Source organism: Scyliorhinus torazame, chromosome 19 (genome assembly GCF_047496885.1).
Source record: "Scyliorhinus torazame isolate Kashiwa2021f chromosome 19, sScyTor2.1, whole genome shotgun sequence".
Taxonomy (NCBI): Eukaryota; Metazoa; Chordata; class Chondrichthyes; order Carcharhiniformes; family Scyliorhinidae; genus Scyliorhinus; species Scyliorhinus torazame.
In genome coordinates, this window is record NC_092725.1 from 9,102,530 (window position 1) to 9,115,567 (window position 13,038).

Sequence of the window (13,038 nt, forward strand, 5' to 3'; positions counted from 1 at the left end):
GTGACACTGCCCCAGAGGGGGAAAGGACAGTGTATCTAACACACTGTGACACTGTCCCAGAGGGGGAAGGGACAGTGTATCTAACACACTGTGACACTGTCCCAGAGGGTTAAAGGACAGTGTATCTCGCACACTGTGACACCCGGTCACAGAGGGGGAAAGGCCAGTGTATCTAACACACTGTGACACAGTCCCAGAGTGGGAAAGGACAGTGTATCTAACACACTGTGACACTGTCCCAGAGAGGGAAAGGACAGTGTATCTAACACACTGTAACACTGTCCCAGAGGGGGAAAGGACAGTGTACCTAACACACTGTGACACTGTCCCAGAGGGGGAAAGGACAGTGTATCTAACACACTGTGACACCCGGTCCCAGAGGGGGAAAGGACAGTGTATCTAACACACTGTGATACTGTCCCAGAGGGGGAATGGACAGTGTATCTAACACACTGTGACACTGTGCCAGAGGGGGAAAGGACAGTGTATCTAACACACTGTGACACTGTCCCAGAGGGGGAAAGGACAGCGTATCTCGCACACTGTGACACTGTCCCTGAGGGGGAAAGGACAGTGTATCTAACACACTGTGACACTGTCCCAGAGGGGGAAAGGACAGTGTATCTAACACACTGTGACACCCAGTCCCAGAGGGGGAAAGGACAGTGTATCTAACACACTGTGACACCCGGTCCCAGAGGGGGAAAGGACAGTGTATCTAACACACTGTGACACCCGGTCCCAGAGGGGGAAAGGACAGTGTATCTAACACACTGTGACACCCAGTCCCAGAGGGGGAAAGGACAGTGTATCTAACACACTGTGACACTGTCCCAGAGGGGGAAAGGACAGTGTATCTAACACACTGTTACACTGTCCCAGAGGGGGAAAGGACAGTGTATCTAACACACTGTGACACCCGGTCCCAGAGGGGGAAAGGACAGTGTATCTAACACACTGTGACACCCAGTCCCAGAGGGGGAAAGGACAGTGTATCTAACACACTGTGACACTGTCCCAGAGGGGGAAAGGACAGTGTATCTAACACACTGTTACACTGTCCCAGAGGGGGAAAGGACAGTGTATCTAACACACTGTGACACTGTCCCAGAGGGGGAAAGGACAGACTATCTAACACACTGTGACACTGTGCCAGAGGGGGAAAGGACAGTGTATCTAACACACTGTGACACTGTCCCAGAGGGGGAATGGACAGTGTATCTAACACACTGTGACACTGTCCCAAAGGGGGAAAGGACAGAGTATCTAACACACTGTGACACTGTCCCAGAGGGGGGAAAGGACAGTGTATCTAACACACTGTGACACCCGGTCCCAGAGGGGGAAAGGACAGTGTATCTAACACACTGTGACACCCGGTCCCAGAGGGGGAAAGGTCATTGTATCTAACACACTGTGACACTGTCCCAGAGGGGGAAAGGACAGTGTATCTAACACACTGTGACACTGTCCCAGAGGGGAAAGGACAGTGTATCTAACACACTGTGATACTGTCCCAGAGGGGGAATGGACAGTGTATCTAACACACTGTGACACTGTGCCAGAGGGGGAAAGGACAGTGTATCTAACACACTGTGACACTGTCCCAGAGGGGAAAAGGACAGCGTATCTAACACACTGTGACACTGTCCCAGAGGGGGAATGGACAGTGTATCTAACACACTGTGACACTGTGCCAGAGGGGGAAAGGACAGTGTATCTAACACACTGTGACACTGTCCCAGAGTGGGAAAGGACAGTGGATCTAACACACTGTGACACTGTCCCAGAGGGGGACAGGACAGTGTATCTAACACACTGTGACACTGTCCCAGAGGGGGAAAGGACAGTGTATCTAACACACTGTGACACTGTCCCAGAGGGGGAAAGGACAGTGTATCTAACACACTGTGACACCCGGTCCAGAGGGGGAAAGGACAGTGTATCTAACACACTGTGACACTGTCCCAGAGGGGGAAAGGACAGTGTATCTAACACACTGTGACACTGTGCCAGAGGGGGAAAGGACAGTGTATCTAACACACTGTGACACTGTGCCAGAGGGGGAAAGGACAGTGTATCTAACACACTGTGACACTGTCCCAGAGGGAGAAAGGACAGTGTATCTAACACACTGTGACACTGTGCCAGAGGGGGAAAGGACAGTGTATCTAACACACTGTGACACTGTCCCAGAGGGGGAAAGGACAGTGTATCTAACACACTGTGACACTGTCCCAGAGGGGGGAAAGGACAGTGAACCTAACACACTGTGACACTGTGCCAGAGGGGGAAAGGACAGTGTATCTAACACACTGTGACACCTGTCTCATTGATCCACAGGCTGATGATCCACTCTGCTGCCCAGCTGAACCTCACTGTCTCCCTCAGGAACCTTGGGGAACATTCCAACCTCACAAACGTGGAATTTGATCATCCATTTGGAATGTCGTTTCGTAAAGTGACCATTGTAAAGGTACAACCCACATCTTCTGTCAAAATAACTCTCACCCTCTGACAGTGCGGCGCTCCCTCAGTACTGACCCTCTGACAGTGCGGCACTCCCTCAGTACTGACCCTCTGACAGTGCAGCACTCCCTCAGTACTGACCCTCTGACAGTGCGGCACTCCCTCAGTACTGACCCTCTGACAGTGCAGCACTCCCTCAGTACTGACCCTCTGACAGTGCGGCGCTCCCTCAGTACTGACCCTCTGACAGTGCAGCACTCCCTCAGTACTGACCCTCTGACAGTGCGGCACTCCCTCAGTACTGACCCTCTGACAGTGCGGTACTCCCTCAGTACTGACCCTCTGACAGTGCAGCACTCCCTCAGTACTGACACTCTGACAGCGCGGCACTCCCTCAGTACTGACCCTCTGACAGTGCGGCACTCCCTCAGTACTGACCCTCTGACAGTGCGGCGCTCCCTCAGTACTGACCCTCTGACAGTGCGGTACTCCCTCAGTACTGACCCTCTGACAGTGCAGCACTCCCTCAGTACTGACCCGCTGACAGTGCGGCACTCCCTCTGTACTGACCCTCTGACAGTGCAGTCCTCCCTCAGTACTGACCCTCTGACAGTGCAGCACTCCCTCAGTACTGACTCTCTGACAGTGCAGCACTCCCTCAGTACTGACCCTCTGACAGTGCGGCACTCCCTCAGTACTGACCCTCTGACAGTGCAGCACTCCCTCAGTACTGACCCTCTGACAGTGCGGCATTCCCACAGTACTGACCCTCTGACAGTGCGGCACTCCCTCAGTACTGACCCTCTGACAGTGCAGCACTCCCTCAGTACTGACTCTCTGACAGTGCAGCACTCCCTCAGTACTGACCCTCTGACAGTGCGGCACTCCCTCAGTACTGACCCTCTGACAGTGCAGCACTCCCTCAGTACTGACCCTCTGACAGTGCGGCATTCCCACAGTACTGACCCTCTGACAGTGCGGCACTCCCTCAGTACTGACCCTCTGACAGTGCGGCACTCCCTCAGTACTGACCCTCTGACAGTGCGGCACTCCCTCAGTACTGACCCTCTGACATTGCGGGACTCCCTCAGTACTGACCCTCTGACAGTGTGGCACTCCCTCAGTACTGACCCTCTGACATTGCGGGACCCCCTCAGTACTGACCCTCTGACAGTGCGGCACTCCCTCAGTTCTGACCCTCTGACAGTGGGTAACTCCCTCAGTACTGACCCTCTAACAGTGCGGCACTCCCTCAGTACTGACCCTCTGACAGTGCGGCACTCCCTCAGTACTGACCCTCTGACAGTGCGGCACTCCCTCAGTACTGACCCTCTGACAGTGCGGCACTCCCTCAGTACTGACCCTCTGACAGTGCGATACTCCCTCAGTACTGACCCTCTGACAGTGCGACACTCCCTCAGTACTGACCCTCTGACAGTGCGGCACTCCCTCAGTACTGACCCTCTGACATTGCGGGACTCCCTCAGTACTGACCCTCTGACAGTGTGGCACTCCCTCAGTACTGACCCTCTGACATTGCGGGACCCCCCTCAGTACTGACCCTCTGACAGTGCGGCACTCCCTCAGTTCTGACCCTCTGACAGTGGGTAACTCCCTCAGTACTGACCCTCTAACAGTGCGGCACTCCCTCAGTACTGACCCTCTGACAGTGCGGCACTCCCTCAGTACTGACCCTCTGACAGTGCGGCACTCCCTCAGTACTGACCCTCTGACAGTGCGGCACTCCCTCAGTACTGACCCTCTGACAGTGCGATACTCCCTCAGTACTGACCCTCTGACAGTGCGACACTCCCTCAGTACTGACCCTCTGACAGTGCGGCACTCCCTCCATACCTGGGCAGTGTGTACCTGGGCAGTCTGTACCTGGGCAGTGTGTACCTGGGCAGTGTGTACCTGGGGAGTGTGTACCTGGGCAGTGTGTACCTGGGGAGTGTGTACCTGGGGAGTATGATGTCAGGACCCGCGGACTGAGTGTGACCAGCTTTTCCCTGTTGCTCAGTCCCACAGGAACGATCCCATCGCCTGCGACGATACTGTAACTCGAGGTGGCTTTGCGATGACAAACTGCAGGATTTCGCACCCAATATTCAGAGAGAAGTCCAAGGTAATACTGGGTAAACGAGACCGGTTTCCATGACAACACCCTTGGCTTGGGCCTAGTCAATTCTTGCCTCACTTGAACCGGAATACGGGTCGAATTGGATGTTATTAGAAATACCCGAGTTCCCTGGCTGAGCCAATAAAATCGTCACCAGGTTTGTAACTGAACACAAAGATAAATTCATCATTTAACAGTAATTATACAAACTGACAAATCCAACTGACTACCTAATAGTCCTTTCCCAACTCCCCTTCACTTTCCAACTCGTCCCAATGCCCTGCTCTCTCCCCATAGCCCTGTATCAATCCCAAACTAATCCCACTGTCCCGCTCTCTCCCCATAGCCCTGTATCAATCCCAAGCTAATCCCACTGTCCCGCTCTCTCCCCATAGCCCTGTATCAATCCCCAAACTAATCCCACTGTCCCGCTCTCTCCCCATAGCCCTGTATCAATCCCTAAACTAATCCCACTGCCACTCTCTCTCCCCATAGCCCTGTATCAATCCCCAAACTAATCCCACTGTCCCACTCTCTCCCCATAGCCCTGTATCAATCCCCAAACTAATCCCACTGCCCCACTCTCCCCATAGCCCTGTATCAATCCCAAACTAATCCCACTGTCCCACTCTCTCCCCATAGCCCTGTATCAATCCCCAAACTAATCCCACTGTCCCGCTCTCTCCCCATAGCCCTGTATCAATCCCTAAACTAATCCCACTGCCCCGCTCTCTCCCCATAGCCCTGTATCAATCCCAAACTAATTCCACTGCCCCGCTCTCTCCCGATAGCCCTGTATCCATCCCAAACTAATCCCACTGCCCCACTCTCTCCCCATAGCCGTGTATCAATCCCCAAACTAATCCAACTGCCCCACTCACTCCCCATCGCCCTGTATCAATCCCCAAACTAATCCCACTGCCCCACTCTCTCCCCATAGCCCTGTATCAATCCCAAACTAATCCCACTGCCCCGCTCTCTCCCCACAGCCCTGTATCAATCCCAAACTAATCCCACGGTCCCCCTCTCTCCCCATAGCCCTATATCAATCCCCAAACTAATCCCACTGCCCCGCTCTCTCCCCATAGCACTGTATCAATCCCCAAACTAATCCCACTGCCCCTCTCTCTCCCCATAGCCCTGTATCAATCCCCAAACTAATCCCACTGCCCCGCTCTCTCCCCATAGCCCTGTATCAATCCTCAAACTAATCCCACTGCCCCACTCTCTCCCCAGAGCCCTGTATCAATCCCCAAACTAATCCCACTGCCCCGCTCTCTCCCCATAGCCCTGTATCAATCCAAAACTAATCCCACTGCCCCGCTCTCTCCCCATAGCCCTGTATCAATCCCCAAACTAATCCCACTGCCCCGCTCTCTCCCCATAGCCCTGTATCAATCCCCAAACTAATCCGACTGCCCCGCTCTCTCCCCATAGCCCTGTATCAATCCCCAAACTAATCCCACTGCCCCGCTCTCTCCCCATAGCCCTGTATCAATCCTCAAACTAATCCCACTGCCCCGCTCTCTCCCCATAGCCCTGTATCAATCCTCAAACTAATCCCACTGCCCCACTCTCTCCCCAGAGCCCTGTATCAATCCCCAAACTAATCCCACTGCCCCGCTCTCTCCCCATAGCCCTGTATCAATCCCCAAACTAATCCCTGTGCTTCACTCTCTCCCCATAGCCCTGTATCAATCCCTAAACTAATCCCACTGAGAGAGGGGACTGCGAGACACCAGTCAGTGTACGGATATCTCCTGAGAGAGAGAGGACTGAGAGACACCAGTCAGTGTACAGATATCTCCCTGAGAGAGAGAGGGGACTGAGAGACACCAGTCAGTGTACAGATATCTCCCTGAGAGAGAGGGGGGACTGAGAGACACCAGTCAGTGTACAGATATCTCCCAGAGAGAGAGAGGGGACTGAGAGACACCAGTCAGTGTACAGATATCTCCCTGAGAGAGAGGGGACTGAGAGACACCAGTCAGTGTACAGATATCTCCCTGAGAGAGGGGGGACTGAGAGACACCAGTCAGTGTACAGATATCTCCCTGAGAGAGAGGGAGGTCTGTCCCCAGTTTAATCCATGTCCTCTGATTTTGATTTTTCAGGTTGTATTTATTTTAACGCTGGATATTTCGAACACCAATAACTGGAGTCACTCAATTCAGGTCAACGTCACAGCCTCCAGGTATGATCGTCTCTGCGATCGTGCCTCATTGAAACTAATCTCATTCTGTCTCCCTCACACTGTAATTGTGAAACCTCCTCTCAATCTTTCTCTTTCTGTCTCTCCGTCTCTCCTCAGCAAGAATGAGGATCCAGATACTCTGAAGAACAACAGGGCGACCCTCCAGATCCCCATCATACACCGTGTCAATGTGCTGGTCAGGCGGTGAGTGCCTCAGATACACTGTCCTCTCCCCCTCTGGGACAGTGTCACAGTGTGTTAGATACACTGTCCTTTCCCCCTCTGGGACAGTGTCACAGTGTGTTAGATACACTTTCCCTTCCCCCTCTGGGACAGTGTCACAGTGTGTTAGATACACTGTCCTTTCCCCCTCTGGGGCAGTGTCACAGTGTGTTAGATACACTGTCCCTTCCCCCTCTGGGACAGTGTCACAGTGTGTTAGATACACTGTCCTTTCCCCCTCTAGGAAAGTGTCACAGTGTGTTAGATACACTGTCCTTTCCCCCTCTGGGAAAGTGTCACAGTGTGTTAGATACACTGTCCTTTCCCCCTCTGGGACAGTGTCACAGTGTGTTAGATACACTGTCCTTTCCCCCTCTGGGACCGGGTGTCACAGTGTGTTAGATACACTGTCCTTTCCCCCTCTGGGACAGTGTCACAGTGTGTTAGATACACTGTCCTTTCCCCCTCTGGGACAGTGTCACAGTGTGTTAGATACACTGTCCTTTCCCCCTCTGGGACAGTGTCACAGTGTGTTAGATACACTGTCCTTTCCCCCTCTGGGACTGGGTGTCACAGTGTGTTAGATATACTGTCCTTTCCCCCTCTGGGACAGTGTCACAGTGTGTTAGATACACTGTCCTTTCCCCCTCTGGGACACTGTCACAGTGTGTTAGATACACTGTCCTTTCCCCCTCTGGGAGAGTGTCACAGTGTGTTAGATACACTGTCCTTTCCCCCTCTGGGACAGTGTCACAGTGTGTTAGATACACTGTCCTTTCCCCCTCTGGGACCGGGTGTCACAGTGTGTTAGATACACTGTCCTGTTCCCCTCTGGGACAGTGTCACTGTGTGTTAGATACACTGTCCTTTCCCCCTCTGGGACCGGGTGTCACAGTGTGTTAGATACACTGTCCTTTCCCCCTCTGGGACCGGGTGTCACAGTGTGCGAGATACACTGTCCTTTCACCCTCTGGGACAGTGTCACAGTGTGTTAGATACACTGTCCCTTCCCCCTCTGGGACAGTGTCACAGTGTGTTAGATACACTGTCCTTTCCCCCTCTGGGGCAGTGTCACAGTGTGTTAGATACACTGTCCTTTCCCCCTCTGGGGCAGTGTCACAGTGTGTTAGATACATTGTCCCTTCCCCCTCTGGGACAGTGTCACAGTGTGTTAGATACACTGTCCTTTCCCCCTCTGGGACAGTGTCACAGTGTGTTAGATACACTGTCCTTTCCCCCTCTGGGACAGTGTCACAGTGTGTTAGATACACTGTCCTTTCCCCCTCTGGGACAGTGTCACAGTGTGTTAGATACACTGCCCTTTCCCCCTCTGGGACAGTGTCACAGTGTGTTAGATACACTGTTCTTTCCCCCTCTGGGACAGTGTCACAATGTGTTAGATACACTGTCCTTTCTCCCTCTGGGACAGTGTCACAGTGTGTTAGATACACTGTCCTTTCCCCCTCTGGGACCAGGTGTCACAGTGTGTTAGATACACTGTCCTTTCCCCCTCTGGGACAGTGTCACAGTGTGTTAGATACACTGTCCTTTCCCCCTCTGGGACAGTGTCACGGTGTGTTAGATACACTGCCCTTTCCCCCTCTGGGACAGTGTCACAGTGTTTTAGATACACTGTCCTTTCCCCCTCTGGGACAGTGTCACAGTGTGTTAGATACACTGTCCTTTCCCCCTCTGGGACCGGGTGTCACAGTGTGTTAGATACACTGTCCTTTCTCCCTCTGGGACAATGTCACAGTGTGTTAGATACACTGTCCTTTCCCTCTCTGGGACAGTGTCACAGTGTGTTAGACACACTGTCCTTTCCCCCTCTGGGACAGTGTCACAGTGTGTTAGATACACTGTCCTTTCTCCCTCTGGGACAATGTCACAGTTTGTTAGATACACTGTCCTTTCCCCCTCTGGGACAGTGTCACAGTGTGTTAGACACACTGTCCTTTCCCCCTCTGGAACAGTGTCACAGTGTGTTAGATACACTGTCCTTTCCTCCTCTGGGACCGGGAGTCACAGTGTGTTAGATACACTGTCCTTTCCCCCTCTGGGACAGTGTCACAGTGTGTTAGATACACTGTCCTTTCCCCCTCTGGGACCGGGTGTCACAGTGTGTTAGATACACTGTCCTTTCCCCCTCTGGGACAGTGTCACAGTGTGTTAGATACACTGTCCTTTCCCCCTCTGGGATAGTGTCACAGTGTGTTAGACACACTGTCCTTTCCCCCTCTGGGACAGTGTCACAGTGTGTTAGATACACTGTCCTTTCCTCCTCTGGGACCGGGTGTCACAGTGTGTTAGATACACTGTCCTTTCCCCCTCTGGGACAGCGTCACAGTGTGTTAGATACACTGTCCTTTCATCCTCTGGGACTGGGTGTCACAGTGTGTTAGATACACTGTCCTTTCCCCCTCTGGGACAGTGTCACGGTGTGTTAGATACACTGTCCTTTCCCCGTCTGGGACTGGGTGTCACAGTGTGTTTGATACACTGTCCTTTCCCCCTCTGGGACAGTGTCACAGTGTGTTAGACACACTGTCCTTTCCCCCTCTGGGACAGTGTCACAGTGAGTTAGACACACTGTCCTTTCCCCCTCTGGGACCGAGTGTTACATACACTGTCCTTTCTCCCTCTGGGACAGTGTCACAGTGTGTTAGATACACTGTCCTTTCTCCCTCTGGGACAGTGTCACAGTGTGTTAGATACACTGTCCTTTCCCCCTCTGGGACAGTATCACAGTGTGTTAGATACACTGTCCTTTCTCCCTCTGGGACAGTGTCACAGTGTGTTAGATACACTGTCCTTTCCCCCTCTGGGACAGTGTCACTGTGTGTTAGATACACTGTCCTTTCCCCCTCTGGGACAGTGTCACAGTGTGTTAGATACACTGTCCTTTCCCCCTCTGGGACAGTGTCACAGTGTGTTAGATACACTGTCCTTTCCCCCTCTGGGACAGTGTCACAGTGTGTTAGATACACTGTCCTTTCCCCCTCTGGGACCGGGTGTCACAGTGTGTTAGATACACTGTCCTTTCCCCCTCTGGGACAGTGTCACAGTGTGTTAGATACACTGTCCTTTCTCCCTCTGGGACAGTGTCACAGTGTGTTAGCTACACTGTCCTTTCCCCCTCTGGGACAGTGTCACAGTGTGTTAGATACACTGTCCTTTCCCCCTCTGGGACAGTGTCACAGTGTGTTAGCTACACTGTCATTTCCCCCTCTGGGACAGTGTCACAGTGTGTTAGATACACTGTCCTTTCCCCCTCTGGGACCGGGTGTCACAGTGTGTTAGATACACTGTCCTTTCTCCCTCTGGGACAGTGTCACTGTGTTGCTCTATAATATTTCTGCGTTTCTCACCAGATGGGATTCCACAAAGATTGTGAATATTTCACTTTCATCGCAGGAGATGAAAGAGGCTGTTCACCGTTTCCAGGTAATCAATCTGATTTCCCCTGATCTTGCTCTCCACCTCCCTTTCTCTCTCTCTCTGTCTCTCTCTCTCTCTGCCTCTCTCTCTCTTTCACTCCCTCTCTCTCTCTCTCTCTGTCTCTCTCTCTCTCTCTGTCTCTCTCTCTATCTCTCTCTCTCTCTGTCTCTCTCCTTCTCTCTGTCTCTCTCTCTCTGTCTCTCTCTCTCTCTCTGCCTCTCTCTCTCTGCCTATCGCTGTCTCTGTCTCTCTCTCTCTCTCTCTGTGTATTTGTCTCTCTCTCCCTCTCCGCCCTCTCTCTGTCTGTCTTTCTCTCTCTCTCTCTTTCTGCCTCTCACTCTGTCTCTGTCTCCTTCTCCCTCTATCTCCATGTCTCTCTCTCTCTGTCATCCTCTCTGTTTCTCCCGTCTCGTTCTCTCTCTTGCCTCTCCCTACCCAACTCTTTCCCCTCCTTCTCCCGCCAGGTCGAGAATCTGAGCATGAGGCCAATGCCCGTCAACGTCACCTTCACTACTACCAAGCAACTTGGTCACGGGCTCCTTTGGAACGTTTCGGGAGTGACGGTCGAGAAGGTGAATGGTGTGGCCTGGGTGAGCGGGGGGAGGGTGTTTGGGTTGTCCTCCCCATTCTGGGTGTGGGGGAAGAGGGTGGACTGGGGCACAATCTCTCCGGAGGGAGGTTGTTGAAGCCAGCGGTTCCTCCTTCCCTCTCAGGACGAGGTGAAGGTTCCCGCGTGGCCAGGGGAGTGTGGATGTCGCGGTGGGAGGTTATCAGTCAGTACTCCCCGGTATCGCGGGAATGATATTGATCATCATCTCTCCGTCCGTGTCTTCGCCTCGCGCCCACCCCCGCTCACCCCGCCAACCCGCCCCCACCCCCCTGGAATCCTTTGTCAGAAGGCTCAATGGCGTGTTTACCCTCGTGGGATTGCACTGTGCGCCCTGAACTCTCTGCTGTGGGAGCGGCCCGGGGGGTGTGTTTTAGCCGGGGAGGCGTTTGGGGAATTGAGGTGGGGGTGATTGGGGGGGGGGGGGGGGGCGGTGAGAGAGTGAGGGAGAGAGGGAGGGACAGGACATCGCCGCACGCCACCCCCTCCTCCCCCACCAACCCTCAACACTAAGAATGTGGGCACTGGGTCAAGAGGTCATGGCGAGAGGTTCAAGGGGTGGGGGTGGGAGTGCCGGTGGTGTGAACGAGGTCATGGGTCAGAGGTCACCCCTCCCTCCCCCACCACTGACCTTGCCTCCTCTTCTCCGTCTAACCCTTCTCCCTTCCATCCCCCCCCCCCTTCTCGGGAAAAGGCACCAACCGATCGCGTCCACTGTGTTGTCCTGGGAGAGGTCGAAGGGCGTACCGCCACCAAGGTCAAAGGGACCAGAGAGGTAAGCGGGCAAGGAAGCCCGGGGCATCGTTGGGGTGGGGGTGGGGGGGGGGGTAGGTGGGGTGACCGTGGGGGTGAGGTCGTCGAGCGAGACCTGCACAGGAAGATCCCAAGAGCAATTCTTTGGGGTGGGGGGGGGGGGGTGGGGCAGTTGGAAAGTGTGAGTGGTGGAGTGGGGGGGGGGGTGGGGGGGAGGGGTGGCAGGGGGTACAGTGAGGAGGGAACGGGCCAATCGGGAGTGCAGCATGATCCGGGATGCCGTAAATGCCAACGGTTCCGAGGATCGTTTTCCCTCTGGAACGACGGGGTCGGGTGGCTTGGAGATCGGGGGGGACTTGTCCTCCAAAGTTGTGCCCCCTGCTGAGTCAAGTGGAGGCACTTCTGGCTGTGGGGGGGGTGGCGGCCATTTTGTGGACCCCCCTTCCCCCCGCCGACCCAGAGGAAACCGGTGACGGGAAGCCGGCACTGACGCAGCGAGGGGGCAGCGGGTGGGCTTTGAGAGAGGTTATCATTTGACACGGACACTGGGATCGCGGGAGTGGGGGGGCGGGGGGGGGGCGCTGGCCAAGAGCAGGTGGTGACCAGGGGAGCGGGTCAGGGTTACAAGGGTAGACCAGGGAGCGTGTGACTCACTGAACGCCTCTCTCTCTCTCTCGGCAGGGCTGCGACACGGACAGCAGGCTGGCGATGCACTGCCTGGTCGATCAGCTGCTGTACAACACGCCACTGACCTTTGCCCTGCGGGGTTACGTGATCTTGACTAACATATCCAAGGTAAAGTGGGTGTGGGGGGGGGTGTTGCGTTTGGTGAGAGACGGGGGCAGGCGTTTAGAATTAGAATTATCGAATTGACAGTGCAGAAGGAGGCCATTCGGCCCATCGAGTCTGCACCGGCTCTTGGAAAGAGCACCCTACCCAAGCCCACACCTCCACCCTATCCCCATAACCCAGTAACCCCACCCAACACTAAGGGCAATTTTGGAGACTCAGGACAATTTATCACGGCCAATCCACCTAACCTGCACATCTTTGGACTGTGGGAGGAAACCGGAGCACCCAGAGGAAACCCACGCACACACGGGGAGAACGTGCAGACTCCGCACAGACAGTGACCCCAAGCCGGGAATCGAACCTGGGACCCTGGAGCAATTGTGCTAACCACTGTGCTACCGTGTTGCGTCGGAGAGTCCGTGAGAGTTAAGAAACCGAGTGACA

At 54.2% G+C, this 13,038-nt stretch overlaps 1 protein-coding gene across 1 annotated transcript in view; it reads left to right on the top strand.

Moving 5' to 3' along the window:
• LOC140396005 (integrin alpha-D-like) overlaps window positions 1-13,038 on the top strand; it is an 86,983-nt gene that overhangs the window by 10,005 nt on the left and 63,940 nt on the right. Inside the window, exons 3-10 of the mRNA XM_072484043.1 lie at window positions 2,343-2,476; window positions 4,490-4,594; window positions 6,703-6,782; window positions 6,900-6,986; window positions 10,376-10,448; window positions 10,907-11,014; window positions 11,744-11,824; window positions 12,484-12,597. Coding sequence (XP_072340144.1) covers window positions 2,348-2,476; window positions 4,490-4,594; window positions 6,703-6,782; window positions 6,900-6,986; window positions 10,376-10,448; window positions 10,907-11,014; window positions 11,744-11,824; window positions 12,484-12,597 — 777 coding nt within the window. The 5' untranslated portion in view covers window positions 2,343-2,347. The remainder of the gene's footprint in view (window positions 1-2,342; window positions 2,477-4,489; window positions 4,595-6,702; window positions 6,783-6,899; window positions 6,987-10,375; window positions 10,449-10,906; window positions 11,015-11,743; window positions 11,825-12,483; window positions 12,598-13,038) is intronic.